We start from the raw sequence: 25,311 nt of genomic DNA, 5'->3' as shown, positions 1-25,311 counted from the left end.
GTCTAACAAACAATTAACCAAAAGTCCCCCCTCCTACACTAACTCTCCTATTTATAATGGTTTCCCTCCTCACTTAACTGCTAAAGGCAGTTAAGTGCCAGACCGTTAGTTAGTTAAACGCATCAGTTGTGCCTCTTCCTTCTCTCGTACACTATCCACTTCCCCTTATTCCTTTCAGGTCTATCAATATATGAGAATTTCCTGTATAATGTAGCTATGCTAACCAAAGTGATTATGAATTCTTTCTATTAACTTTAACAAGTGGAAATCAGAGTATCTTCAAACAGAAAATACAGACCTTTATATCTCCTTTGTATCCTGCACTAATCATGAGAGTATTTGTTGAGTCACAAGCAACTCCAACTACTTCACCATCATGAGCACAGCTTCTTGATTCTGAAATGTCAATGTAAGAACCCCTGCGAATTCCAGATTGAAGGTTAAACCTTTCAATCCAACCACCTGCTGTCCCTAGAATGGCAAAATTGCCACAAGCACTGATAGCACAAGCCTGTTACCATGTGAAAACAGTAGTCAGCTAGAACCAACCCATTTGTCAACAAACTTTTAGATATTGACACCCTAAGAGAACACCATACGCTTAGTAACATTATTACTCCACACATCCAATGGGTCTGTTAGCAAATCGAATTCAAAGCAACGAAGTAGGTACTAAAAAATAAGTATAATAATTTCCGATAAACAGAAAATATTGAATAAAAGTGGGATTTCTGACCTTTACAGGTGTTGGATTTTCAGGACATGGATTCAGTATATGCTCACCAAGAACAAAATTTTGAAGTCTCCAAACATATGCCTTGGCAGTATCCATATGACAAGTAATCACATTGGACCAGTCACGTTCTCTAATTTCAGCTGAAGTTTTCACAAGAAAAGATGTGATACTTGTTAAAGTAGATTAAATAACAAATTCATCTAATAAAGAAATCTGGAACTGCAACAATAGATAAGCTACATGTGTATATATATGTCAATTTAATCACAAGATTTTAGTGACTTTTCTTTCACTCAACAATATATTAGGGACTATATTTACCGATAGGGGTCTATTTGGTATACAACACAAGACCTTTTATGGGGTTTTTCTTAGTAGAGACTTGCAGAGAGAATACACAGCCTTATTCCATTCCGTTGATGTTTTATCTTTTTCTTTGTTATTTTATTTGTAACCTGTTTTTCTTATGGATGATCCTCTATCCTCCAAATTCAGAGTAACTTTCAGCTCTCTGTCTCAATGATTTTATTCTTTTATTGAAAGGAAAAAGTAGACAAACAGTTTTAATCCCAAATTGTGACAATTACTAAATCTTAATTAAATTGACCAGAAGACAACACAAATTATCATTACTACAAACTTCTTTGTAAACCTATGGCCATATAACCCTCAATCATTTTGTCGGTTCAGCAGCACTTTTAGTAAATGAAAGAATCAATTCATATAAACAACAAATCAATAGATGAAATTCCATTTATAAGTTTGGCCGTCAGGAAAATTACTCCTGAATGAAAACATGCCAGAAAGAACTTACCACAATCAAATGCAATCACAGGCTTCAATTTTATTTCTTCTTCCTGAGCGACAGATATACACAAAAAATAAAAGAGGATAAGTAGATAATTTGAATTGAAGTATGTAAAACACATCACAAATATAATTAAATGCACCATAATCATTAAATTGAACAAAGTTGGGTTACCAACTGCCGCTACTTCCATACAAATTGTTTACAAACAAAATGAAAAAATAAAAATAAAAAAAGAAGAATCACAGTACCATACACTTCTTAATCCCCTCTACCTACCCATGTTGACATTTACCTTAAAGCTCAACTGAGGCATTATACAAATATACATTAACATGGTTAATTGGTATAAAACATACCAATGACCTAATAACTAGGTAGTATAGAATAAAAGTAATTACAATCTCCATTATGCCGACATTCAAGTTTCAACATGGCATACAGGAACCATGATTTACTGCACTCAACATAAACGAGTTGTCAAAATCATGTGCATATGAATCTCAGGTCTGAAACATGTATAAATTTCAACATTTACTCTTCTGTGACAAGCTTGTTAAAAAATTAGAGTAGGCAAATAGAAAGCTTAGACGTATTTAACTAGAGGGAAGAGTACAAATAGGAAATCTGAAACTCATGGAAAACAAAGGAAAGCAAAACATGAAACATAACCCACAACAGAATCTAAGCAACCAGAGTTTCCCCAATAAACCACAGAAAAATCATTCGTAATCAGTCCCAAAAGTACTTATACAAAGTTAAGCAACAAAAGCCAGGATAAGAACCCCCAGCCATACCTTCAATTTCAGTTTCTTAGCACGTTTAGAAACATGTCTTTGAGAAAGCTCCCTGCTTTGTTGATCCTGCCAAAATTTTAACAAATACATCAATGTTGTAAATAAGAGGAATTGAATAGATAATGCACAGTAAAGAGGCAATAAAAATTAAGCCATGAAATATGGTCATTACAATGGGCAGGGAAAATAAATGTATATGAAAACAGCTTAGAAAAGTTCAAAGCTGGAGAATTAAATTACATGTATACATTTAATAATATCTGAATGCAGTGACACTGGCTTCCACATAACTAGCAAATCATACAAGGAGAAACTAGAGGGAATACTACTATTTTAATGCATATTATTAGTACAGTTGTCAAAATGGGTATTGCAAATGGCAGCTCACCTATCTAACCAAAAAGATAAACCCTCTCACTTTTTACTATGAACACCCCTCTCTCACTCAGCAGCACTTCCTGAGAGCGGCAATGCAGCCCAACTCTCACTCACCCTTGAACCAAACCAATAACTACCCACAGGTTTGTGACCCATTTTTTCAGCTCTAGAAAATGTTTGGAAATCGCCAGTCCACATTGGCAATGCCTTTAACAACAGTAATAGTAATGAAAGAAAACTTTTTTTCAAAAACAAATAGCAACAAATATTGAGGGAGAGAAGTCATAATTAGAACAAAATAATATTTTCCTATAAATGAAAATTATAACCAACCTGAACTACAGAGAAAAGGCGAAAGGCACGATCCTGACCAGCCGAAAGAATATGTCTTCCGTTGGCATAAAACCTGCCATATAATTAGCAAGAGTAAGTAACAAGGACACATCCCAGATTCAACGTGAAAAATCACAATCATTATGTAGTAAGTTCACAATATCTAAAATATGCAGAATAGCTTAAAGTAATCCATATGGTTAACATCATAATGAATACCTCATTTTAGAAATAATATAATAACCAGTCAGAAAAGAAATAAAAATAATATCGAAAAACTTATTAATAGAAAGTAACTATTCTCTCAGAAAAATAGCTCTCCATATAAGAATCCATATGCTGAACATCATAGAGAGGTCAAGTAAACAATATTGTTCCAAATTAATAATCAACTCCTTCAAAAACTAAATATCTAATCATTACTTTCTATGAATGCAACAAAGTTAAACATTTCCTATATAAATTAACACTTGAGGAAAAAATATTACTTTATGCAAAGAGGAGGAGCACTATGCCCACTTCGGAAGCGTAGAAGGCGAGGATCACCATCACTTGTATCAAATATCCACATCTGAGGAAATAAAAGTCAGACATTTTAGTACATCATCAGGAAGAATGGGAATGTAAAATTAATTAAAAGTAGAAACCAAGATGAAAATTGAAAAACTGCCTTCAGGCTTTGCTAGAATAAATTACCTTATCTATAGAACAAAAAAATCACACAAAAACACTTTATTTTATCAAATAAAATATGAAACAAAATGGACAATGATATGAGCACAAGCTTCAATCATGATAATAACAAGTAAAGCACAAAGGCCTAAATAAAGTCCAGTCTAAATTCATAACACTGAAAGCCAACAACCATGGTCAACCAGCAAAAATATAATAATATTGCTTAGGTGATTATAATCACTATAAATTTACAGTTTTCTATGAAAAAGAAAACTATTATCATTGAGAAAATAATGTCATGTTGATAGTACATAGTGTTATATCGCAGATATCCAAGTTTACCTGCTATGTTTCAAATATCTTAAAACTACACAAACAACTTCCTTTCTTTTTTCTATAATAAATTTTGAACACAATCAACAGACAAGCATCTAAAGTTACATTCAAAAATAATATCCTCCCAATTACAAGGTCAAAAATTTAATCCCATGTATGCATGGATGCATCTGAAGAATAATTCTTACTTTAATAGAGTTGTCTGCTGATGAACTCATTAGCACTGGTTCATTGGCAAAAAAATGTAACGAGGTGATCACACTATCATGAGCCTCTCTTATAACTGACTGGAGTCTTTTCTTTTCCAGATTCCATATGCTTATAACACCAGATGAACCTCCAGAAGCTAGAAGAGGTTGCCCATCTGAAACAAGTAAAATAAATAAATTGTTAAAAATAATAATTACAACCATAAAAACAACTAGAAAAGATTTCAGATTGACATTATTTAATCCAATATATTTTGATTGGAAGAAGACAATAGATTAGTGTTTCACTGGCAGAGAAGTGTAACACGTACTGCTGACACTCATTGAATATATTTCATAAGCCAAATAATTAATTTGAATAATACAATCAACACCGTCTTTAGAACCTCAAGCTATATTCAATTTAAGGGGGGTCAAACACATTCTGAGACAATGAATGGGAGATTATCCATTAATTTTACTACAAGGCTTCAAAAATATGTGTAATAACAGTATAAAATAAATAGGTGTTTAGTTCAAATTTACAAAAAAAAAAAATTATCTAGTAACAAAAATTACTTGATGACTTCATTATGAGTCAATAGAAATTATTTAAGTTATTAATATATAAAACATGAAAAGGCATGATGAAATTATATGTTACTCAGACAGATGGAAACCAAACAGATTCTTTGAGGAGTAGCATGATATCTACAATAAAAGCATTACAGCAAGTGCAATGAATTAATAACAGCTTCCCCGTACCAGTGCTGAAAGATAAGGCAGTCACCGAACCACGTGTAGAATGTGTAAATGAAACCAACTCTTCATCATAACGAATGTTGTGAACATGTATCCTTCCATCTGAACAGCCAATAGCAACAACGTCCAAGGCAGGGGATGAAACACAACAGGATATGGGTGAATTCCATCCATTAAACTCAAAAATCTTTTTCTTTGTGCTAATGTTCCAAAGCTGCATGGAACCTTGCTCACTTCCAATAAGAACCTGCTTACATGCTAATAATCACAAAGGGACCAATATAATTTTCTACAAATATTCCAGAGGGAAAAGGATGATTACCTTATTCAGGTAAGTATCTGGATGCATTATACAGCTGGGGTTAAATTTCTCGTGCAGCATAATGTGCCCAAACGGAGCAAGGTTATCTTCAACTCCCTTAAATGGCCACAAGAACATGTTGCCACAAACATCCACACTGACAATATGTTCTCCAAACAACAGGAGCAACTTAACTTTAGCATTATGGCTGCTCCAAGTTGCAACCTGGAAAAACATCCAATGTTAAAACTCCTCAAATGCTCCTAAAGAATAAAAAAAAGGAACTGCGTAGTGTTGGTGTGGTTCTCCATAAATCATTCTAATAGAGAAAAAGTAACCCACAGGTTAAAAAAAATTAAAGAAGTTGTATGTGAGAGAACTTCTACAAATTAGTCCATAAAAAAATTCATTTTAAGTTTTCTTCTTTTTGCATTGGAAGGAATTTATGGAGAAGCTCATCCAAATAGGACTTTATGTAGAACCTGGTGTGCACGCTTGAACACTGCAATGTTCTTTCCATAAGCAGCAAAAGTGTATTCGCGATAAGATGCTAGTGCACTAATCTTCTTCGGCAGCTGAGGACCTTCACGGAAAATGACAAATTTGAAGATAACAAAAAATTATGAAGATGAACAAGAAAAAACTGGAGGCTTACCAACTAGAACTAGAGTGAGCTTTGCACACTGCAGAGAGAAAATGAAGAAAATATCAAGTAAATTGAAGAAAAATATCAAGTTAATATCACATTTGAATCTGGAATAGGAAATAAAAACAGAAAGAATATAAAAAAATGTGCGTATGGGTGTGATTGAGAAATTACGTTAAAAATCTGAAAAGCCTTTCCAACGCTGACAGTAACGAAAGTTTCAGTACCGAGCCTCTGAACAGAGAACGGGACGCTGGTTGTGATGCACCCAATTGCTCTGTAAGGTTCAAATATACCCATTCTTGTACTTTCTCTTCTTCTTCTTCTATCAAATGGATTGACGAGGATGATTGGCCTCAATCCAGCACAACTCTCACCGCCCTAGCTTCTTCTCTGTAACAGGGGAGGGTTTTGGGGTTAGGGTTTTAGGTTATTGATGAATTGAAGTGAAGCCCAAATACGCATAGTTTCACATCTTATTAAATTAATTTTAAAATAAAAAATAAACTATTACTTTTTTCAAGTATAAATTTGAATCTGGTAATTTTTTTATTATTGTAAGGTTACCGGAATCATGCCTCTTAAAGATTTGCTTTTACTATAATTATTTTGCATAGAATCAGTTTTATACTTAATTACTTTAAATGTGTACTTAGTCTAAAATTCCAAAATTTACTTATATTAGTAAAAATCTAATAAATTTGAAAGTAAAGTTGATTATTAAATTTGTAAGAGTTTATTTTAAATAAGAAAATTAAAATTATTTATAAATAATATAATTCTTTATAATTATATGATTATCTAAATAATTTTATAATATAATATCATTATTATTATTATTAGATTTTTATATTTTTAAATATTTTATTATATTTGTCTTATATTACTACTCTTTTAAATAACTTTAATTAATTACATTATATAATATACTATTATATATGTGTGTGTAATAGATAATACATAGATGAATTGTTGAAGAAAGGAGGTGCTGTTGATTTTTCCCTTTTTGTGGTTTTGATTTGTGAGGTGAGGAGGAGACTATGCAAATTAGGACCGAGTCGATGCAAATCACGACGGAGTTGGAGTCAGACTCAGACTCTGAAGCTGCTGCTATATGGAAAGAAATTGAGGCTTCAGAGAGGTAATGAGTGAATCAATTGCAGAACTACCCAAAACCAGAATCTGTCTGATGATGTGTTTTTTCCGATGCAGCTTCCTTGTTTGTTCTATGTACCAAGAAGCCGCATCGTTGGCATCCTCTATTTTGGAACGCTTGCGTCATGGCTCCCTTGCAACTCTAGATATGCTGGAATCCACTGCCATGGTGCTTCTCCAGGCACTTATCCACCTTCCCAGGTTTTTTTACATTCCCATCTCCATCTTCTCCACATTTCCTTCTAAAATTGAATCATCGTTGCTTTGGTGCAGGACTCAACACATTATTGATCAACTTAGACTGCATTTCATTTCAGTCAAAGCTATTCCTCCCCGTGTTCTTCTTGCTGGGTCGGTATGCTTGCTTTCTTTAACATCTTCTGGTTAATAACAATTTCATGTACCATACCAGTTGGCTTCAGCTCAACTCTTGTTCAGCGTCACTCAATTTAATACTCACCTTGTCCATTTATTCATTGTAAAGTTTAATACATCCAATCACTGCGGATTGAACAGGTTTCCAAACACACCCAATGTCATGTATGATTGCCATTTTTTACTTTTATTCTTGATGTGAGCATTTCATTTCTGATCCCTGAATACCCGAGATAGCTTATTCGTTCAGGATCATGATTCTGCAGGATCTGTGTCCTTTCTATATAGTGTTTGACAATAGGGTTCCACTGTTTTTATGTTTTCCATATAGATATGTCTGCCAACAGGGTATTAGTGAAAGACCATGTGTAAGGAGAGTGATACTACCAATGTTTTTACTTTTGGTTCAGTGTAACAATTGCAGCTGAGACTAGTAACCAAAAAATTAATAACAGAGGCAGAAGAGTCAATTACTGATGCAATTCAGCAGGGACAGCTGACAGCAGATCCTGATGATCATGGAGGCAGGAAAAGCACGAGAATTAAAATAACTAACTCTAGGTTGAGGGATTTTGATTGGTCAAGAGTTTAGTATAAATTCTGTTGTAGTTAGAGAAAAGGAGGGACGATTGATTTTGTCTGAATTTCTCTTTCTGGACCTGTTTCTCCTTTTGATGTTTGCGTTCATACTTGTTTTGGTCATTCTCTCTAATTAACATGCTACCTTGTATGCATTCTGAGTTTTAATAATACTGCTGCAGAGAATTGATTTTGTTATTGGGTAAATTGTTCTTCTGTTACACAGAGCTTGTTTTCAAATTGCACAAGGTTCTGGACTTGGTGTTCAAGAATTTGTCGAGGATTTCCTTAATGGATGGATTCTTGAAGAGGCAAGATATTGTGCAGTCATTACAGAGAAGAATGCAGAGGATGGAAGTATAAAAGAAAACACATAGTTCTTGAAATTAATGAATATTTGGAAGTTGTCGAGCTTTATGGCATCACACTTCTTGCAACAGTTCGAAAAGACATAGATCTGGCAATCTCCTGGGTTGAGAATGCTTCATTGCCTGAGGAAAATCGACAGGTATGAATGTTCTCCGCAAATCAAGTTTTCATGTGTCATATAAGTCAAGATTAATGGCTTTGTAATCAGGCATCTGAATTAGAAATGAGAAACAAAGTTATGGTGTAATTTTGATTAATTGAAAAAAAAAACAGTTCACTGCATTCTCTTTTGTCTTTATTGGTGGAAGGAATCGGATGTATACTTTTATCAGTACGTTGAATTTATTAATCTAAGCTGACATTTGGAAAAATTACTTCGCCAACTTTTTTTTTTTTATAGTGTTGTTTATTTTGCTGTCTGCAGGGGTTATTTCGTTGGTAAACTTTATCTCTAGCTGAATAACTACTCTAAATATTACAACCATTCTCTGAATACAATACCTTATGTTAGGAGTCCTCTTCATTGATTTAAGTATCAGACTCGTACAAAATCAGAGGTAAATACAAGTATGCCATCAAAAGGAGCCCTCTCCTTCTCACACCAGAAAAGTCCACTTAAAAGAATTATTTCAAAAAGTCCTCCCAAATCAATAGAGGGCTTATTTATAGCCTATACAATAACTGATTTAACTTAGTTTCCCACACCAAAATTATAACTTGACCTTCTTTCTTCTTCTAAATTAAACCTGCAGAGTTTATAATACTCCCTAAATTTATTCCTAGCATAACCAATAAACTCTTCTTGTCTTTTTGTAAGTGTTGGCTTGTTTGCTCTTAGGCAGTGTCCTTCCCTCATTCATTTGGTAACTATTTGTATGACATTATATTTTGTAGGGACTTCTAAGAAGGTTACGTTCCATGCATTCTCCTGAAAGTACTATTCTGTCACAACCTTTTCCTCAGTCACCTACAAATAGAAATGAAGATTATTCTTTGAAAGAACGAAATATTTCTGAAGGATTACCTCAAGCCTTCAAAACCAAACATCTAAACAATGAAAAGGATAGGTCCAAGAATGCTCTTATAAAATTGTCTAAACAAATAGAAGCATATTTCTGTTGCTTCCGTGGTATCCATTTGAAGATTGGCTCTACTAAGTTTGTCATAACTAGTGGGAAGATCATGCTTGGCTGTTTACTAGTGTTCATCTTCTATGTTTTCAGAAAGAAGCAAGCCACTATAAAAAGGTACTCACTTAAATTTGTAGCTCCATAGTAGAATGTATCTCTAGTATCTGTTTTCTGCATCCTCTCATCTTTAGCGGATACAACACCCTTTCATATCAAAATCATCTTTAGTTGTATATTAGTCATTTTTGTTTTTACCTGTTTAGTTGCTGTAATTCATCTTAAGCAAAATATCACCTCTTTAGGACCTTTATTAGGGTTCAGATTTTAGCTTTGCTTCGGAGATAGGAGAGAATCCTGCTACCTTTGAAAAGTTCCTAAGGAAAACCAGAAAATGTTCCCTAACAGAATTCCCATAACTTTTCTGCCCTTAACAACTTTCTAGAATTTAGGACAAGTGAATAAGAATTAATAACAAATTTCCCTGATGATAAGAAACTTAGAATCACATAGCAATAGAAGATTCCTCCTAGTGTTCCAAACCTGTCAACTACTCTCATACTCCGCCTTTCTACTTGGGCTCTATCACATTAATTCAGCAATCTTTTGACTCTCTTGAGTTATTTTCTTAGTTGGGGTTAGTGGGGTTTGTGAAAAGCTATTGTAATGTTTAATTTTAATGGGTGTGTGGAGGGACTATCTTATATTGATGCAATCCTTATTTAATTTATATTTTGATAACTTGTTATGTGGTTTGTATGTAAAATACAATAGGAACATGGGAATATTATAATGTTAAAACTTGAAAAGGAGTGTGTTTTAGACCATACCTGATGGACAGCAAGATTATGAAGAGGCAGCTTGTGAGTTGTGTTTTTTGACTTGAAAGCTTGTGATTCCTGGTATTTTTAGTTATAGAATTTGTAGGATATTTAGTAACCTCTCAAGAACCATGTCATTGCAAACGGATTGACCTATATTTGATACTAGCTTTTAATTAAAACGCCCCCCACCCCCTCATGTGAATTTTTTATTCTCTTGTAATTTCTTATGGAATCTGTTATGATCATGAGTAAAATCCATTTCACTTTCTTCTGTCTCATGGTGAAGAATCTGCATTTTATTTATTCTAAGGTTGAGGCACCCTTGGTTAACAAGCAAGTGTTACTATACTGAATACCAAATTAATAATATGCATTTTTTACTGTAACCAAACTTATTGAATGGATTTATAAGGGTTATAGCAAGTTTTGCAATATATATTTGCTCTCTTTGTGCTTCAGAGGGATTACATGATTCTGAATGACTGAGACTATTCGTGATTTAGGATTTTAAGAAGACAGGCTATCTCCGCAAAGAGGGCTTTGGTAGATTTGTGGCAGCTTGCATTTTCGTACCAAGTGAATCCTCTGGCAGCTGTTCAACCTCCATCTGTTGCAACACGTCAAGGTCAGTGAGGCCATGATGGAATTGTTGACCGATCGAGCATTTCCTTAATCAGAAGCTTGTCATAACGTAACTGATCCTCAACCAAAGTTTCATTTAGGCAAATATTGTTTGAATATGCGCTACAGTATGCTAATCAATTGAACCTTTGGATAATAATATATGTAACAATGTAGCACCACCCAGCCTTCTATTAGCACAAAGTTTTCTTAATTTATCATTCTGTAGCTATATGTTATGTCAGGAAAAAGTGAAATATTGTGTGTAATTGCATTAGATGTCAGGAAGTGTTGGCGTGATTTGTCCTAAAACTTTGTACATTTAGAAAAGTGGACAAAATTACACAACCCGGTTAAAAAATAATGATTCACCAAATAAATGTACCAGTGAAAATTTTTCCAGAGACGCTATTGAAGTCGTCTTCTTATATGCCAACGCCGAAATATAAAAACAATTAAATTTAGAATGTTTAGAGGTTGCAATGGTTGTATAACTTATTATTTTCTAAAGAAATGTAACTTTAATTTGATACAATGTATCGAACTAGTTAAAACAAAAAGTGAAATTTATGAAATAGTTTTGAAATGAACAAGAATACAGCCGAATTTAAATTAGTCAATATGACTATAACTCTTAAAATTATTGTTTTTTGAATATGAATACGATTAAAAAATGTACAATAAAGCTTCATAGTTATAGTGCATAAAAATAAGGTATCAGTACTTGTTAGTCTATAATCATCATGTATAACCGACACCAGAAACAAGTTACAATCTTATTCTGGTACGTGATACTCCCTACGAATATACAACAAATTATACAATTCAAGGCAAAAAGAAAGATTTAACATTTATTTTGCCAATTGATTTTTATATTTTTGCCGTAATTTTTTAACTCTAATTTAATTATAGATGAAATCTATGATAAAACTTTAACAATATTATGCATATTGTTAAATTGATAATTGTTACTAATTTAATATTTGAGCAAAATAACATTTCATTTAAACGTACACTTTGAGATGCAAGAAACATAGAAGGACTTGTTCAACCTTGACAAATTATATATTTGTATTATTATTGAGATATATTATTTGTATTATTACTGTAAAAAAGATTATCTGTATTATCATTATTATTAGTGTTACTGTGAAAAGGGTGAAAAAGATTATTATTATTATTATTATTTTATTATGTTATGAGAGAAAGAAAAGAAAAGAAGGAGGGACCTGAGAGCTGTGAAAGGGAAGTGCTATTATTGGATGTGTGTGATTTTCTCTCTCCTTGCGTTTTTGCATGTTTGAATGGAATGTGATGTAAAGTTTTGCATCTCCATCATCTCCAACTCTTGTCTTCCTCGGCCGTTCGAAACAGATAGGCCTGTCTGGAGGGCGTGCACGGCGCACCCTTCCCTGTGCGTGTGCCAACCCTGTCCCTTCACTATGGCACTCTCCACTTCTTTGACTCCATTCACGTTTCTCCTTTCATCTTCATTTTTATCGCATATTCTCCTCATCGTAACTGCTTCAGACAAAGAATTGCTCCTCGGATTCAAAGACTCCATTGAAAACAAACATGCCTTGTCTTCCTGGAATGAATCCGTCCCTCCGTGTTCTCCCAAACAACCTAACTGGCCTTACGTTCAGTGTTATAAGGGGCACGTCTGGGGTTTGACGCTCGAGAACATGAGACTCAAAGGGGTCGTTGACGTTCAAACCCTCGAGAAGCTACCCTATCTCCGAACCTTAAGCCTCAAGAACAATGATTTTAACACTGAATGGCCTTACATCAACGGCATTCTGGGTTTGAAGGCCCTTTTTCTTTCCAATAACAAGTTTTTTGGGGAGGTTCCTTCTCAGGCTTTTCAGGACATGAAATGGTTAAAGAAAATCCATTTGTCCAACAACCGCTTCACGGGTCATATTCCAACTTCCCTCGCATCCATGCCCAGGCTTATCGAGTTGAGGCTCGAAGGAAACCAATTCACCGGCTCCATACCCAATTTTCAACGTCCATTGAAATCTTTTTCTGCAGCTGATAATAAATTAGAGGGACAAATACCAGAGGGCCTCCGTGACCTGCCAATTTCAGCTTTCTCTGGTAATTAAGCCAAAAACTAACATATGAGTACATATTTTACTGTTTCATCCAACTACAACTTAGACTTTCCATGGCTAGTTTATCAAAGGTTTTAAAATATGGTTTGTGTTGTGACCAATGTTAAGGATCATAAGGCCGCAACTGCAATTTATAACCTATTCTATCTTCCATGCATACTTTTATCATGCAGATCATGGAAGTGAAGCTTCACTTTTTATTACATAACTTACAAAAATATATGTAAGTTTTAAACCCTTATATTATAATTCCTAAATAAATATTTGTTCGAAATGAGCATGCAGGTAATGAAGGGCTATGTGGAGCACCGTTAGAAGCATGCCCGTCCAAAAAGCTATCACTTCTGAGTATTATTGTGACTGTTGTTCTTGTTGTTGTAGCACTGGTTGTTATTGGAGCAGTAGTGTTGTTAGTCCTTCGCCGGAGAAGAAAGCGGGTGCCAGATGTGTCTGAGGAAGATTCACCATCAATGTCCCACAAGAAAGCAAGAAGTAGGGAACCATCAGAGGAAGGAAGTCACAGGTCCCGCTCCTCGAGCCGCATCAGCAAAGGAGACACCATGATGTTATCGTTTGTGAGGGATCACAAAGACCGGTTTGATTTGCATGAACTACTGAGAGCCTCAGCTGAGGTACTGGGCAGTGGTTGTTACAGCTCTTCCTACAAGGCTTGTTTGGTAAATGGACCAGCTATGGTGGTCAAGAGATTCAAGCAAATGAACAATGTCGGAAGGGAAGAGTTTCAGGAGCACATGCGACGGTTTGGTCGCTTAAATCATCCTAATCTGCTTCCTCTCATTGCCTACTACTACAGAAAGGAGGAGAAACTCTTCGTTACTGACTTTGTTCACAATGGCAGCTTGGCTGTTCGCCTCCATGGTATATTATATGTATTGTTTTTTCTTTAACCATTTCTTCTAATTCGGTGTGGTGTTTACTGTCAATGATGATGTGATATGTAAACTTTCTTGATGCAAGAGATGGTTATTTGTTTCAGGATACCAAGCTCTAGGGCAGCGAAGCCTGGAGTGGGGAAGTAGGTTGAAGATAGTGAAAGGCATAGCAGAAGGACTTCAATATCTCTACAGGGAGATGCCAAGCTTAATAGCGGCGCATGGACATCTCAAATCCTCGAACGTTCTTCTGAATGAATCTTTGGAACCCCTTCTGACGGACTATGGGTTGGTACCAGTGATAAACCAAGATCTTGCTCCTGACATAATGGTGATCTATAAGTCCCCAGAGTATTTGCAGCATGGTCGCATTACAAAGAAGACTGATGTGTGGAGTCTTGGGATAGTTATTTTGGAGATTCTAACGGGAAATCTTCCTGTTAACTTTCTACAAGGTAAAGGAAGTGATTTGAGTTTGGCAAACTGGGTCCATTCGGTCTCGGAAGAGTGTAGCAGTGAGGTGTTTGATAAGGATATGGAGGTAAGCACAAACAGTGAGGGAGAGATGATAAAGCTTTTGAAGATTGCATTGGCTTGTTGTGAAAGGGACGTTGATAAGAGATGGGACTTAAAAGAAGTTGTAGATAGAATTCATCAAGTAAACGAAACTGATAACGAGGATCACAATTCCCGTTCTTCTTCTAATGCTAGTGAAGTTGAAATCAGGCAGACTCAGTCAGGTGAAGTTAGTTTCCCCATAGATATGACTTAATGAGGTTGCCAAGGCATCATGAATGAAGGAATGAAATACGAGTATATATATATGCATCCATGCAAGATGAGACAGATTTTGAAGTTGATTCAACTCATTTCTTTAGTACTTAGTTTCTATATCCCAGTTTCATTTATTCCAACTTATACCAAGGCTATCTGAAGCTTCGTATTCTTTTCTAGAAGAGAGCATGTACAGTAATTTAGGAAGGAAAATAGAATAGACTCATTCTTGTGCGCAAGAAATGTATTGTCATGGGTTCAATATAAATGTTATAATATACTCAAATGCATGATTATTCATTCAAAAAATTCTCAAGTACATATTATCTATAAGAACAAGCAAATTGGACATTGATATTACTTTCTTTTGAGTTGCAAAAGTGTATATTTTTGGGAAACATTAATCATTAATGAGAGTGATTTGACAGTGGATAGAATAATACGTTTAAAAAACATAGTTAGAATAGGTTTTAATCTATAATTTTACTATATTATGTTAAGAAATTTCAAACATATAAAATCCACTTATAAGGTGACGCTTATATTCATATGAATATTTTAAATTGATTTTATTTATAGTAATGATGAGACTTCTATCAAATATACGTAGCTATAAGAATGTATAGACACTCTTAACTTTGTTAATGAATATTAGGAAGTTTTGGAGGTCTATGATGGCACAGTTCTTGCAATAGTTCGAAAAGGTACAGATTTTGGAATCTCCTGGTTGAGAATGCTTCATTATACCTTGTTGAATGTTCTCTCCAGATCAAGTTTTCATTAATGGCTTTGTAATCAGGCATTTGAACTAGAATGAGAAACAAAGTTATGTTGTGGTTTTGATTGGGTTTGGAACTCAAGTGTTTTTTATCTCATTACATACTTGTTTTAGGATACACTGTTCACCAGTAATTTTTTGTACATATACAACCACTTCAAACTTCACTCTCATACATAATTAATTAATCACAATTTAATAATTAATTCAAATTAAACTTAAACCACTAACAACTTGCTCACTTTCATGTTTTGAAATTATAATTGTTTTTATTATTTAACTGAAACTTGATTCAAAATAAAAGTTCAAATTTTCTTCCTTCAAGTTTTCAGAACATGTTTTTTGTTATTCCTTCACAACCATTTTCATTATTATTTAAATGAAAACTTAACTCAAAGTAAAAGTTTCGGTTATAAATGAAAATGATTATTTAAAAGTTTCAGTTTTTTAAAGGTATGACTGAAGAGCTAATAAAATAATGCATAAATAATTCCAACACACTTTTGTGATTAATTTTACGTAAAAAAATACTTCAAGAATTAGAACACATTAATCATTTTAATATTAAATTAACTAAATCATTTTATTCCTAAATTTTCTTAATTTGATTATCAAAGTTAAGTGTAGAATGAATAATATAAAAATTAGCTACAAAGTAACAAATTCGCATTTAAGTTGCAATGCAGTATGTACTTTGAAATCAAATTTTAAAAAATAAGAATAAAATACTACGGTTAATTTAAGATTTATTTTTTCTTTTAAATAATAAATCACAGCATGTTTTCTAATTTTAGAAGTAGTTTTTATATAAAATTAATTTAAAAATCATCTCCAAATTTTTATATTTTATTTAAATTAACTCTTCATGTATATCTTTGAGAAAACTGAAATTTTTTATAGATATAAATAGTTTATGTCTTGATGTTATAAATAACTATTTATATCTGAAACTTTATTTTGGATTACTTTTTCAGTTAAAGTGAAAAAAAGGTTGAGACATAGTGATGGAATGATGAAAAACTCGAAAGAAAGAAAAACTAAACTTTCATTTTGAATTAAACTTTCGGTTTAAAAATGATTTTAAAAACACATAAATATATATCTTGTATGTACCAAAATGTGAAAGTGAGTGTTTTAAATTTTATTTTAATTAATTATGACCGAATGCGTATGCTAGATGAGTGTCTATGCAAGATTTCCTAAAAAATTTATCATAGTTAAGTCGAAATTAAAAAGTAACTCTCACACAAGGGACATTATCATTGTTGTAAAAAATAGAGGGTTGAACACAGCTAAAATGTGCACATTAATAAATTTAAGGATTAACTAGAAGCAACTATATCTATATTTGTAGTTGATTTAGAGAATATTTTTGTCTGGAATTTGACTAAATCCTTTATAAAGTGATAAGGATTTGGTGATGTGAGAGAAGATAACTGCAACCCAACTGTACATTCCCAAAACGAAGGGTTGCTGCGCTAAAGCTCCTACAAAAACTGCTAATTTTGGAACCCATCAACAAATTGCAAACCAACGACAGCACAATTCTCAATTCTTATATTTATGTCATCAAACCACAATGCTGCTTACTCAATAATTTCTCAAAATCCTCCGACAAATCTTTCTAGGAAAAATCAAATGTCGAGGATGAACTCAGAGAAGAAGCTTGGTGCAGGACGTGTGGTGGCTGTGGCCATTGAGAATAACAAGACCAGCCAACATGCTGCCAAGTGGGCAGTCGACAACCTTCTTCCCAAGGATCAATGTCTCTTGCTCATCCATGTCAGACAAAAATCATCCTCAGGTTGTTCCATATCTCATTCAAACCTTTACATAATGTTTAATATTCTATGATCTAAATAAGTTCTTAGGAATTACTACAATAATATTAAAAAGAAAAAAGAAAATACTTCATGTTGACATGCATATACACATTCCTGACTTCAATGCCTGATGAATGCAGGGAATTCCACCAACGAAGCTGTGGGTGACAACGAATCCAAGGAACTCTTCGAATCGTTTAGAGTTTTCTGCAATAGAAAAAGTGTTAGTTCTCGTGAAAACCTGTGTGATATCTCAGAACTAGTTCATGAACAAGATACTAAAATTGTTGACTTGTGTTTATTTCCGACAGATACAATGCAGAGAAGTGTTGTTGGAGGACATGGATATATCTAAGGCATTATTGGAAAACATTTCTGTGAATTCCATCGAGTTTCTGGTACTTGGGGCGCCATCAAGGGGTGGCATTGTTAGGTAAAGAACGTTTTCTCCTTTATCAATAATCATCTTCTTAATAACATTGAAATTCTAGTTTTGGTTGCTAACAGATCCCATTGAAATCAATATTCATGACAGGAGATTTAGAACAACGGATGTTCCAAGCTCTGTGTCAAAGGGAGCGCCACCATTCTGCACAGTGTATATAATTTCTAAAGGAAAAATCTCGAGTGTGAGATCTGCCACTGCTCCATTGGCTCCTAAACCTGCCGCACCACGTAACCAATTGCAGCCACAACAGCCACAGCCACTACAGCCGCAGCCACGCTACCAGCCACTGATGCGAAACCCTGAAGGACTTTTTGAATCTCATCAAACCCGCAACTACCCACCACGACGTATATGTCAATTCATTTTTCTCTTTATTTTCAATTTGCCATATCCAATCACGCCATTCTGATCTACCTGTCTCCATATATACAAATATAATTCATTTGAATTACTTAAATGCAGCTTCACAAGGGAGTGGGATACGCCAGATGGTGTTGGATGATGATGATATCATGTAAGTTACGATCAAGATTAAACGCTAATTAATACTAGCACAGTTGTTTGTAGAAATAAGATTTCACCGTTTATGGTATATATGGTCCTGCAGATCACCATTCACAAGGGCTGGAAAATCATACGAGTCTTCAAAACTTCCGGATTCTGACATATCATTTGTGAGCAGCGGAAGGCCAAGCATCGATCGAATATTCCCGACAATGTACGACGATTTGGACACTGCGAGTGGGAGGCTTTCGGGTGTTTCGGATTCTGACACCAGAAGCTTCGCTTCTTCAATGTCCTCGCAAACCAATAGCATTGATGACTACTCCTTCTCCTCGCAGTCAAGGTTATCAGACTGCACGGTACGTACATAGCAATCAAGAATGCATGCATGCACGTATGTGTAAGAAAGCAAATTAAAAGTCGATGTTTTTGTTTTCTGTAATTACAGGATGATGTTGAATTCGAGATGAGGAGGCTGAAGCAGGAACTGAAGCAGACGATGGATATGTACAGCTCGGCCTGCAAAGAAGCTATGACTGCAAAGCAGAGGGCGATGGAGCTTCAACGTTGGAAAGCGGAAGAACAGAAGAGATCGGAAGATTCGCAAACGGTTGATGCCTCGGCCGTACAATTCATGGAGATGGAGCAGGATAGAATCAGAGCAGAAGCCCTTGAAAAAATCGCCGCACTGGAAGCACAGAAGAGAATGACCCAAGTAGAGAGGAGGAAACCGAGTGAAAGCTTTGGACACGGCCCTGCCATGTACAGAAGGTACACCATTGAGGAAATTGAAGAGGCGACAAACATGTTTTCGGACTCTCTTAAGATCGGCGAAGGAGGTTATGGTCCTGTCTACAGGAGTGAACTGGATTGCACCCAGGTTGCCATCAAGGTCTTAAAGCCAGATGCAGCTCAAGGGCGCGAGCAGTTTCAACAGGAAGTATGGTTTCTTGCAATTTAACACACAAAAAAAAACGATTGCATGATAGATATGAAAAGAAACATGAACAAGTTTAAAATGATAAATTTGGTTGCTTTATGCAGGTAGAAGTGTTGAGTCGCATAAGGCATCCAAACATGGTTCTGTTGCTGGGGGCATGTCCGGAGTATGGTTGTCTTGTGTATGAGTACATGGCGAATGGAAGCTTGGATGAGTGCTTGTTCAGGAGAGGAAGCTCACGTCCTCCTCTTCCATGGCAGCTAAGGTTCCAAATTGCCGCAGAGATAGCAACAGGTCTGCTTTTCCTCCACCAGACGAAACCAGAGCCACTGGTCCACCGTGACCTAAAACCGGGCAACATTCTCCTTGACCGGAACTACGTGAGCAAGATCAGTGACGTGGGGTTGGCCAGGCTGGTGCCTCCTTCCGTTGCTGACAGCGTGACACAGTATCGCATGACTTCCACTGCCGGAACCTTCTGCTACATCGACCCGGAGTACCAGCAAACAGGCATGCTGGGAATCAAATCCGACATATACTCTCTGGGGATCATGCTTCTGCAATTGGTGACGGCGAGGCCTCCGATGGGTTTGACTCATCATGTTTCGAGATCCATCGAGAAAGGGACTTTTCCCGAGATGCTTGACCCAGCTGTTGAGGACTGGCCAGTTGAACATGCCATGCATTTCGCAAAGCTTTCCCTGGGATGTGCAGAAATGAGGAGAAAAGATAGACCTGATCTTGGAAAAGTTGTCTTGCCTGAGCTCAATAAGCTCAGGGCATTTGCTGAAGAAAGCATGTCGCCTATGATGATGTTTGGACTTCGAACCGGAGGAAATGGCGGCGGCGGTGGAGGGTATATTCCAAGAAACAGTAACCCATCATCATCCACACATTCTGTCAGTGCCAGCTCCACTTAGTTTTTGCTTGGAAATGATTGTGATTCCTTAAATTTCCTCATCATCAAATACTGAACGAATATGTCTTGCATTGTAGGACACGAGTGACTTGTCGGGGTTCTCTGGATACGAAAGCCGCTCAAGCTCATCATCACAGGGGAGACTGTAATCCAAGTGGGTAAATATTCAGGCTCAAGCGTAGCACCACAGCTTTTTGGAAGTCCTCAACCCATGAAATGAATATGATTGAGGCAGCAGGATCATCATTCACAACACTCAGTCCTGTTTCATATCATGGATCATTGACAGCACTCGGAGAATATCCTCCGAGAAAATGTTGCAATCCTTCATTCTATTCCACTCCACAAGTTGATGCACAGAACAAACACAATTCATCGGACTTCAGCGTACTTTGTCTTTGTTTCTCAATATATATTCAACCAATTAATACAAACAAAGCATTGATGCAACTCTCTTAGAAAACTCTCTTTCGATTGGCTTCTTCACTTTACACAAATTAAAACGATTGCTTAATCTTTTTCTAAATTATATTTAGTTGTAAATACAATTAAATAAAGTTTGGAATCTATCTCACTTGCTCCACCGACATATTTTTACATTCATTTAATATATAATATAAAAGTAAAACATAATAAAAATAATATTAAATAAATTGTGGCAATGCATTACGAGTGTTTTAGTCCACAAAACAATAATATAACATTAATATCCCAATTCCGAAATTGTGGCACTGCGTGCATGTGAGTTAGATTTTTGTGTAGATATTCGTTCATGCACTGCTCTAACTCTTTCTTTTGAGAGACTCCACAGGAAAGAGAGACGGAGTTGCTCACTCTTTCTGCTTCATCAATATCATTCAGAATTAATGGAGAAGTCTAATTCTAATCCCAGAAAATCATCAACGAACAGGAATAGAATGGTTTTGGAGAAAGGGGTTGTTGGGCTTGGAATAGTGGCAGCCATGAGTGTGACCAACATCAACAACTCCATTGATGTTGTTTCCTCTGCTAAACCTGCTGCAAACTTTTCCTCAAGCTATGACCTTTTCCATGCTTCCCCTCTCAGCACTGGAACCCGCTTTCTGTTTCCCACTCCTCATTTTCTCAACTCCTGCAACCTTTGCTACAAACATCTTCATGGGATCGACATCTTCATTTACAGGTTCTATTCGACTTTTGTTTTTGTCTGTAACTGTGGATACAGCAGTTTGACTTCAGCATGATTTTGTGATTAAGTCTGTAATTAGAGTTGTATGTAATAAATTAAGAAACTAATTAACAATTAAATGTCTTAATGCAGAGGCGAGAAAGCGTTTTGTAGTGCACAATGCCGTGAGGCTCACATTAGAAACTACGAACATGAGCAAGACAAGTACTACTACAAACACAATAATGCCCTCAATGTGTCTGTGCCTATTCTTGCAGCATGAACCAACCAACCAACGTACACAACATTATAATGAATCAGATGCTTTATTTTATTATCACATACTGCTACTATTGTATCTCTGTGATTCAATTGAGAATTAGCAGCATCAACCTCAATAAATGTCTTTCAAGCTAAGCTCAGCTAAGCTAGACCCTTCCTTACGAAAATCGAAGCAATTGTTTATGGAATAATATAAACATTACAAGTATATTCCCCAGAAATGCACTTGTCTTTTTCAACTCTGCATTCTCTTCCATATTTTTTGGATTTATCTTCTTCACAGTGTATATCCAATTCACCAGATATGTGTCTTTCAATTTCATTAGATTTTTTCTATTTTATTTCAACGGCTGTATATATATTGAGTTTTTTTAACAAGTGAATATAGCATATCACTTTTATACTTTCAACCACAAGTTTGGTGATATTTGTTATAATTAATTTAAAATCTGTATTAATTATAATTTTAGTATTATGATTTTTACCAGTATGCAGAAATTGAACACTTTACAATTTTTAATAATATAAAAATTAGATTTGTTATATGTTTTTTCACGACAAGAAATAAGGTCAAACTGCTCGAATAAATAAGGTCAAATTTCCACTAATGATTGAGGTTTAATGAGTCAGTTAAAGTGAGAAAATTGAAGAAAAGAAAAATCCATAAAATCAAACAACTCATGAAAGTTTGCAAAAAGAAAAATTATGAAAAAAAAAAGAACATTGGATACAAGATTTCATTAGAATATATGTGACAGTAAAACTTGGCTTTCTGACAATCAAAGTAGTAATGATAATTTCTTATGATTAATTGAAATGATTTTAGAATTTGATATGATAATATATAAGATTACATTAGAGGCATTCAAAATCGCGGAACTCGTCATCATTTATATCTTGGAAATAAAATTCAAAATAAATTTATCTCCCCTTTAACCATTAGTATATTTTTCTGTGATTACAATTCTTAATATGTATCACAGTGGTGTTCAGAGCACAAGATGTACAACTTTCTAAAAGTATAACAATACTAGTTATTTTAAATTAAATTAATTATTTTTTATAATTAAAATTTGTATACGTATGTGTTACTTATTATTTCGCGGTGTGAAACAGAGAAAATAAGGGAAAATCAATTTGATGATGATGAGTGAAAAGATTGATGCCATCAATCCTTTGGGGAATGACCCAGATTTTGTCACCTTCGCAGGTTGCACCGAGAGCCCCACCGCCATGTATGTCGTGTCTGTGTCTCTAAAATGCAAAAGATGCGATTTGCAAATGCCAAATTCCTCTGCTCCCCTCAGACAAACCAAGGACAGTAGGGTCAAACACATTATAGAATTTTCAGAAAAACAAAATTCACTATTTATTTAGTTAAAAATAAAACTTAAATTGAACTCCTTTACAGTCTCATAACTCCACCATTTTTAGTCCTTACGCTTCAAGCAAACAAAGCAACAGTATCCACTTGACCTTACAACATTTGAAGTTTCTCTACTTCACAGTCCCTCTAGGCAAAGATGCCTGCAAGGATGGAAGATCGTGAGAGCTTCCTCAAAATCTAGCTGCATAGCGTTTACAAAGCAATTCCTCCTAGAGGGCCAATAAACCTTCAACTCTGTACATTCAAAAGCATCGCGTAATATCAAACCTTTCTTTCTACAATACAGAGAACTTGCCAACAATAATAATTTTTTTAGTATTACAATAACGCATCTATCTATGGCCTTAATAACTTAATTGAATTTGTAGCACCAGCGGCATTTTGCATGCCCAGAACAGAGCCGGAACTTCTTCAAACTGCAAAAGATCGCTTCGAAGATCTATGTAGGACGCTTACGTTCCCAGTAGTAAAATAACTGCCATTGGGAACTGGGATCATAATGTATCTCCAGAAATAATCTAAGTTACCACTATGCAAGAATTGTTAGTGTATTATTTGACTCTCATTTAGGTATTCCCACCGTCAGAGCTGCTACAGGCTTGATTTGGAAGGCCGCCATTGCCAAAATCTCCATCCAAGCTCATCTGTTGCACTTCTTGAGGAGAAAGTATTTTAATACAGCGGACACAGTTCACGAACTCCCTGAAATACCCATCACAAACAATAAGATACCAAATCTTGCCATCACAAAAATTTAAGGTTTTACGATTTTTTCTAAATTTAAACATATTGGTCCAATTCTTTTGGAATCTGAAATTTTAGCCATTCTAAAAATGCAATTGGCTTTCCTCTTAATTTCCATAATATTAAAGGCTGAAAATTGCTAAGGCAAATTGCCAGACATTCATATCCATTTGGGATCGCTTCAAGCCTACCAACTTGAACAATGGTACATTATTTGTTATATTGTACTAATGAGGAAAATGCGTCAGCTGTGGAAGAAAACTTTCTGGTCCATAGGCTACCGAGGTCAACGAAAGCTACGGAACATTATGGCTTGCCAGCCAGGAATATGAACATGCAAAAAGACAAACCAATGAGAAAAGGGAAACAGTTGGACTTACTCCCAAGGGTCATCTCCCACCAGTAGAACATCACTCTCGTGATCTACATAGACAAGTTTCCAACCTATCCTCTGCCGATCCTCCAGCTGCCCCTCTATTCCAAATCTACGAGCTAGATCCTGTTTAAGCTCTTCATAACCTGAATACCGCGTTATGTCTATGGACCTTCCCACAGCTCCACGTTTATATACCTGAAAGGGCCAAAAGAAAAAAAGGTAATTTAGAATAGGAAAATATCTCTCTAACAACTTTTTTACAACAACATATGTGATAGCTTATGATTGGTCCATTTAAAATATACGGACCAATAAAATAGTAATCTGTTGTCAAAAAATTGTTAAAAAAATTGTTAAAACTGAAAAGCATACACGCATATCGTCAAGACATATATCCTCATCTGCTGAAACTCTATTATTAAAATAACCATAAAAACAAAAAATAAACCTTGGTATACGTCCTCATCCGCTGAAACTGTGCTGGTGGCAGAGGTGGTGGAGGCGGTGCTGCTGGTGGAGCCCATGCACCCCTATTCAAAAAGCTACTATCATCTATTGTGGAATCAATTGAATTGAAGGCCATATCAGGGACTCCAAATGACTGTGAAACCATTGAAGATGAAAGTTCCTGGTGAGCATCTCTGTTATTTTCATAATTACCAAGTAGGGCTTCTGAAGAGAAGTTATTAGACAAATCCTTCCCCAACCCCAATGTGCCCTTGGTTAAAAGGGAATCTGGATTCAGTGGCATTCCCATTTGGCTATCAATGTTGTTGGCATATGGAATATGGCCCCTAGCATCTGCCTGAACTTCCCCATCTTGACTATTGTCTCTAAACAACATAGGATGTGGATTGTAAGCTAATGGATTATTATTCTGATGCATATGAGCGTCACTCTGAGAAAGGCAAACTGATGTTGTAGAAGATGATGTGTCCAAACAATCAGTATGGACAGCACTACCATTCAAGTATGACTGAAGGCCAAAATGCCCTTGATTCTGACTTTTGGAAATATTCAGAGAAGGTTTAACTTCAGACTTCGGTTGTAAATCTTTCAACAAGTTTGCATTTGATGACATAGTTTCTAACGCACTTGAACTCAAGATTGTTGAAGCAGACTGAGCCATGTCATCCCCTACTATTGTGTTTCTCTGCAATCGAGAATTA

The 25,311-nt window shown here is 35.4% G+C and overlaps 6 protein-coding genes across 6 annotated transcripts; 4 read left to right on the top strand and 2 right to left on the bottom strand.

Annotated features, from left to right (window-relative positions):
• Positions 1-268: 268 nt before the first annotated feature.
• LOC148197368 (uncharacterized) lies at positions 269-6,406 on the bottom strand. The gene is made up of 12 exons (XM_088092707.1): positions 6,135-6,406; positions 5,970-5,997; positions 5,797-5,897; positions 5,336-5,539; positions 5,017-5,260; positions 4,252-4,427; positions 3,541-3,623; positions 3,053-3,125; positions 2,342-2,407; positions 1,551-1,593; positions 737-876; positions 269-511 (listed from the first exon to the last, which is right to left on the bottom strand). Exons 1-12 carry the CDS (start codon positions 6,258-6,260, stop codon positions 269-271), a joined length of 1,527 nt encoding a protein of 508 aa, XP_087948833.1. The 5' UTR covers positions 6,261-6,406.
• Positions 6,407-6,905: 499 nt separating this feature from the next.
• Positions 6,906-11,231, top strand: LOC124843739 (protein APEM9). Its single transcript, XM_047320549.2, is given in 7 exon segments — positions 6,906-7,101; positions 7,173-7,316; positions 7,389-7,466; positions 8,296-8,431; positions 8,434-8,577; positions 9,333-9,685; positions 10,893-11,231. Coding segments are annotated over 7 exon segments (1,086 nt in total). The 5' UTR covers positions 6,906-7,000; the 3' UTR covers positions 11,023-11,231.
• Positions 11,232-12,431: 1,200 nt separating this feature from the next.
• LOC124843742 (pollen receptor-like kinase 1) lies at positions 12,432-15,128 on the top strand. The gene is made up of 3 exons (XM_088093361.1): positions 12,432-13,110; positions 13,413-14,006; positions 14,125-15,128. Exons 1-3 carry the CDS (start codon positions 12,453-12,455, stop codon positions 14,790-14,792), a joined length of 1,920 nt encoding a protein of 639 aa, XP_087949487.1. The 5' UTR covers positions 12,432-12,452; the 3' UTR covers positions 14,793-15,128.
• A 1,913-nt stretch (positions 15,129-17,041) lies between these two features.
• On the top strand, positions 17,042-20,355 carry LOC124843741 (U-box domain-containing protein 51-like). The gene is made up of 9 exons (XM_088092743.1): positions 17,042-17,376; positions 17,536-17,618; positions 17,707-17,828; positions 17,931-18,190; positions 18,306-18,357; positions 18,451-18,706; positions 18,796-19,287; positions 19,392-20,186; positions 20,284-20,355. Exons 1-9 carry the CDS (start codon positions 17,136-17,138, stop codon positions 20,353-20,355), a joined length of 2,373 nt encoding a protein of 790 aa, XP_087948869.1. The 5' UTR covers positions 17,042-17,135.
• Positions 20,356-20,953: 598 nt separating this feature from the next.
• On the top strand, positions 20,954-21,874 carry LOC124843737 (uncharacterized). The gene is made up of 2 exons (XM_047320547.2): positions 20,954-21,368; positions 21,507-21,874. Exons 1-2 carry the CDS (start codon positions 21,073-21,075, stop codon positions 21,634-21,636), a joined length of 426 nt encoding a protein of 141 aa, XP_047176503.2. The 5' UTR covers positions 20,954-21,072; the 3' UTR covers positions 21,637-21,874.
• A 1,105-nt stretch (positions 21,875-22,979) lies between these two features.
• Positions 22,980-25,303, bottom strand: LOC124843738 (auxin response factor 19-like). Its single transcript, XM_088092742.1, has 3 exons — positions 24,591-25,303; positions 24,147-24,337; positions 22,980-23,724 (listed from the first exon to the last, which is right to left on the bottom strand). The coding sequence occupies exons 1-3, from the start codon at positions 25,269-25,271 to the stop codon at positions 23,589-23,591; spliced, it is 1,008 nt and encodes a 335-aa protein (XP_087948868.1). The 5' UTR covers positions 25,272-25,303; the 3' UTR covers positions 22,980-23,588.
• Positions 25,304-25,311: the final 8 nt, after the last annotated feature.

This window comes from Vigna umbellata, chromosome 6 (genome assembly GCF_029865625.1).
Source record: "Vigna umbellata cultivar VRB3 chromosome 6, Vumbellata_1.0, whole genome shotgun sequence".
Lineage (NCBI taxonomy): Eukaryota > Viridiplantae > Streptophyta > Magnoliopsida > Fabales > Fabaceae > Vigna > Vigna umbellata.
Note: the sequence above shows the minus strand (reverse complement) of the source record. Positions and strands in the feature narration are given on the sequence as shown.

What these genes read in the sequence shown, in the direction of transcription:
- LOC148197368 (XM_088092707.1), bottom strand. Translation starts at nt 6,260, where the DNA reads ATGGGTATATTTGAACCTTACAGAGCAATTGGGTGCATCACAACCAGC. An exon ending in AGGCTTTTCAGATTTTTAAC is followed by an intron (nt 5,998 to 6,134) that starts GTAATTTCTCAA and finishes TTCTCTCTGCAG; the next exon opens with TGTGCAAAGCTCACTCTAGT. An exon ending in GCCTTTTCTCTGTAGTTCAG is followed by an intron (nt 2,408 to 3,052) that starts GTTGGTTATAAT and finishes AAATTTTGGCAG; the next exon opens with GATCAACAAAGCAGGGAGCT.
- LOC124843742 (XM_088093361.1), top strand. Translation starts at nt 12,453, where the DNA reads ATGGCACTCTCCACTTCTTTGACTCCATTCACGTTTCTCCTTTCATCT. An exon ending in GCCAATTTCAGCTTTCTCTG is followed by an intron (nt 13,111 to 13,412) that starts GTAATTAAGCCA and finishes ATGAGCATGCAG; the next exon opens with GTAATGAAGGGCTATGTGGA. An exon ending in CTTGGCTGTTCGCCTCCATG is followed by an intron (nt 14,007 to 14,124) that starts GTATATTATATG and finishes TATTTGTTTCAG; the next exon opens with GATACCAAGCTCTAGGGCAG.
- LOC124843741 (XM_088092743.1), top strand. Translation starts at nt 17,136, where the DNA reads ATGTCATCAAACCACAATGCTGCTTACTCAATAATTTCTCAAAATCCT. An exon ending in TCAAGGGGTGGCATTGTTAG is followed by an intron (nt 17,829 to 17,930) that starts GTAAAGAACGTT and finishes TATTCATGACAG; the next exon opens with GAGATTTAGAACAACGGATG. An exon ending in CAAGGTTATCAGACTGCACG is followed by an intron (nt 18,707 to 18,795) that starts GTACGTACATAG and finishes CTGTAATTACAG; the next exon opens with GATGATGTTGAATTCGAGAT.
- LOC124843737 (XM_047320547.2), top strand. Translation starts at nt 21,073, where the DNA reads ATGGAGAAGTCTAATTCTAATCCCAGAAAATCATCAACGAACAGGAAT. An exon ending in ATCGACATCTTCATTTACAG is followed by an intron (nt 21,369 to 21,506) that starts GTTCTATTCGAC and finishes GTCTTAATGCAG; the next exon opens with AGGCGAGAAAGCGTTTTGTA.
- LOC124843738 (XM_088092742.1), bottom strand. Translation starts at nt 25,271, where the DNA reads ATGGCTCAGTCTGCTTCAACAATCTTGAGTTCAAGTGCGTTAGAAACT. An exon ending in GGATGAGGACGTATACCAAG is followed by an intron (nt 24,338 to 24,590) that starts GTTTATTTTTTG and finishes TGGCCCTTTCAG; the next exon opens with GTATATAAACGTGGAGCTGT. An exon ending in GTGGGAGATGACCCTTGGGA is followed by an intron (nt 23,725 to 24,146) that starts GTAAGTCCAACT and finishes TGGGTATTTCAG; the next exon opens with GGAGTTCGTGAACTGTGTCC.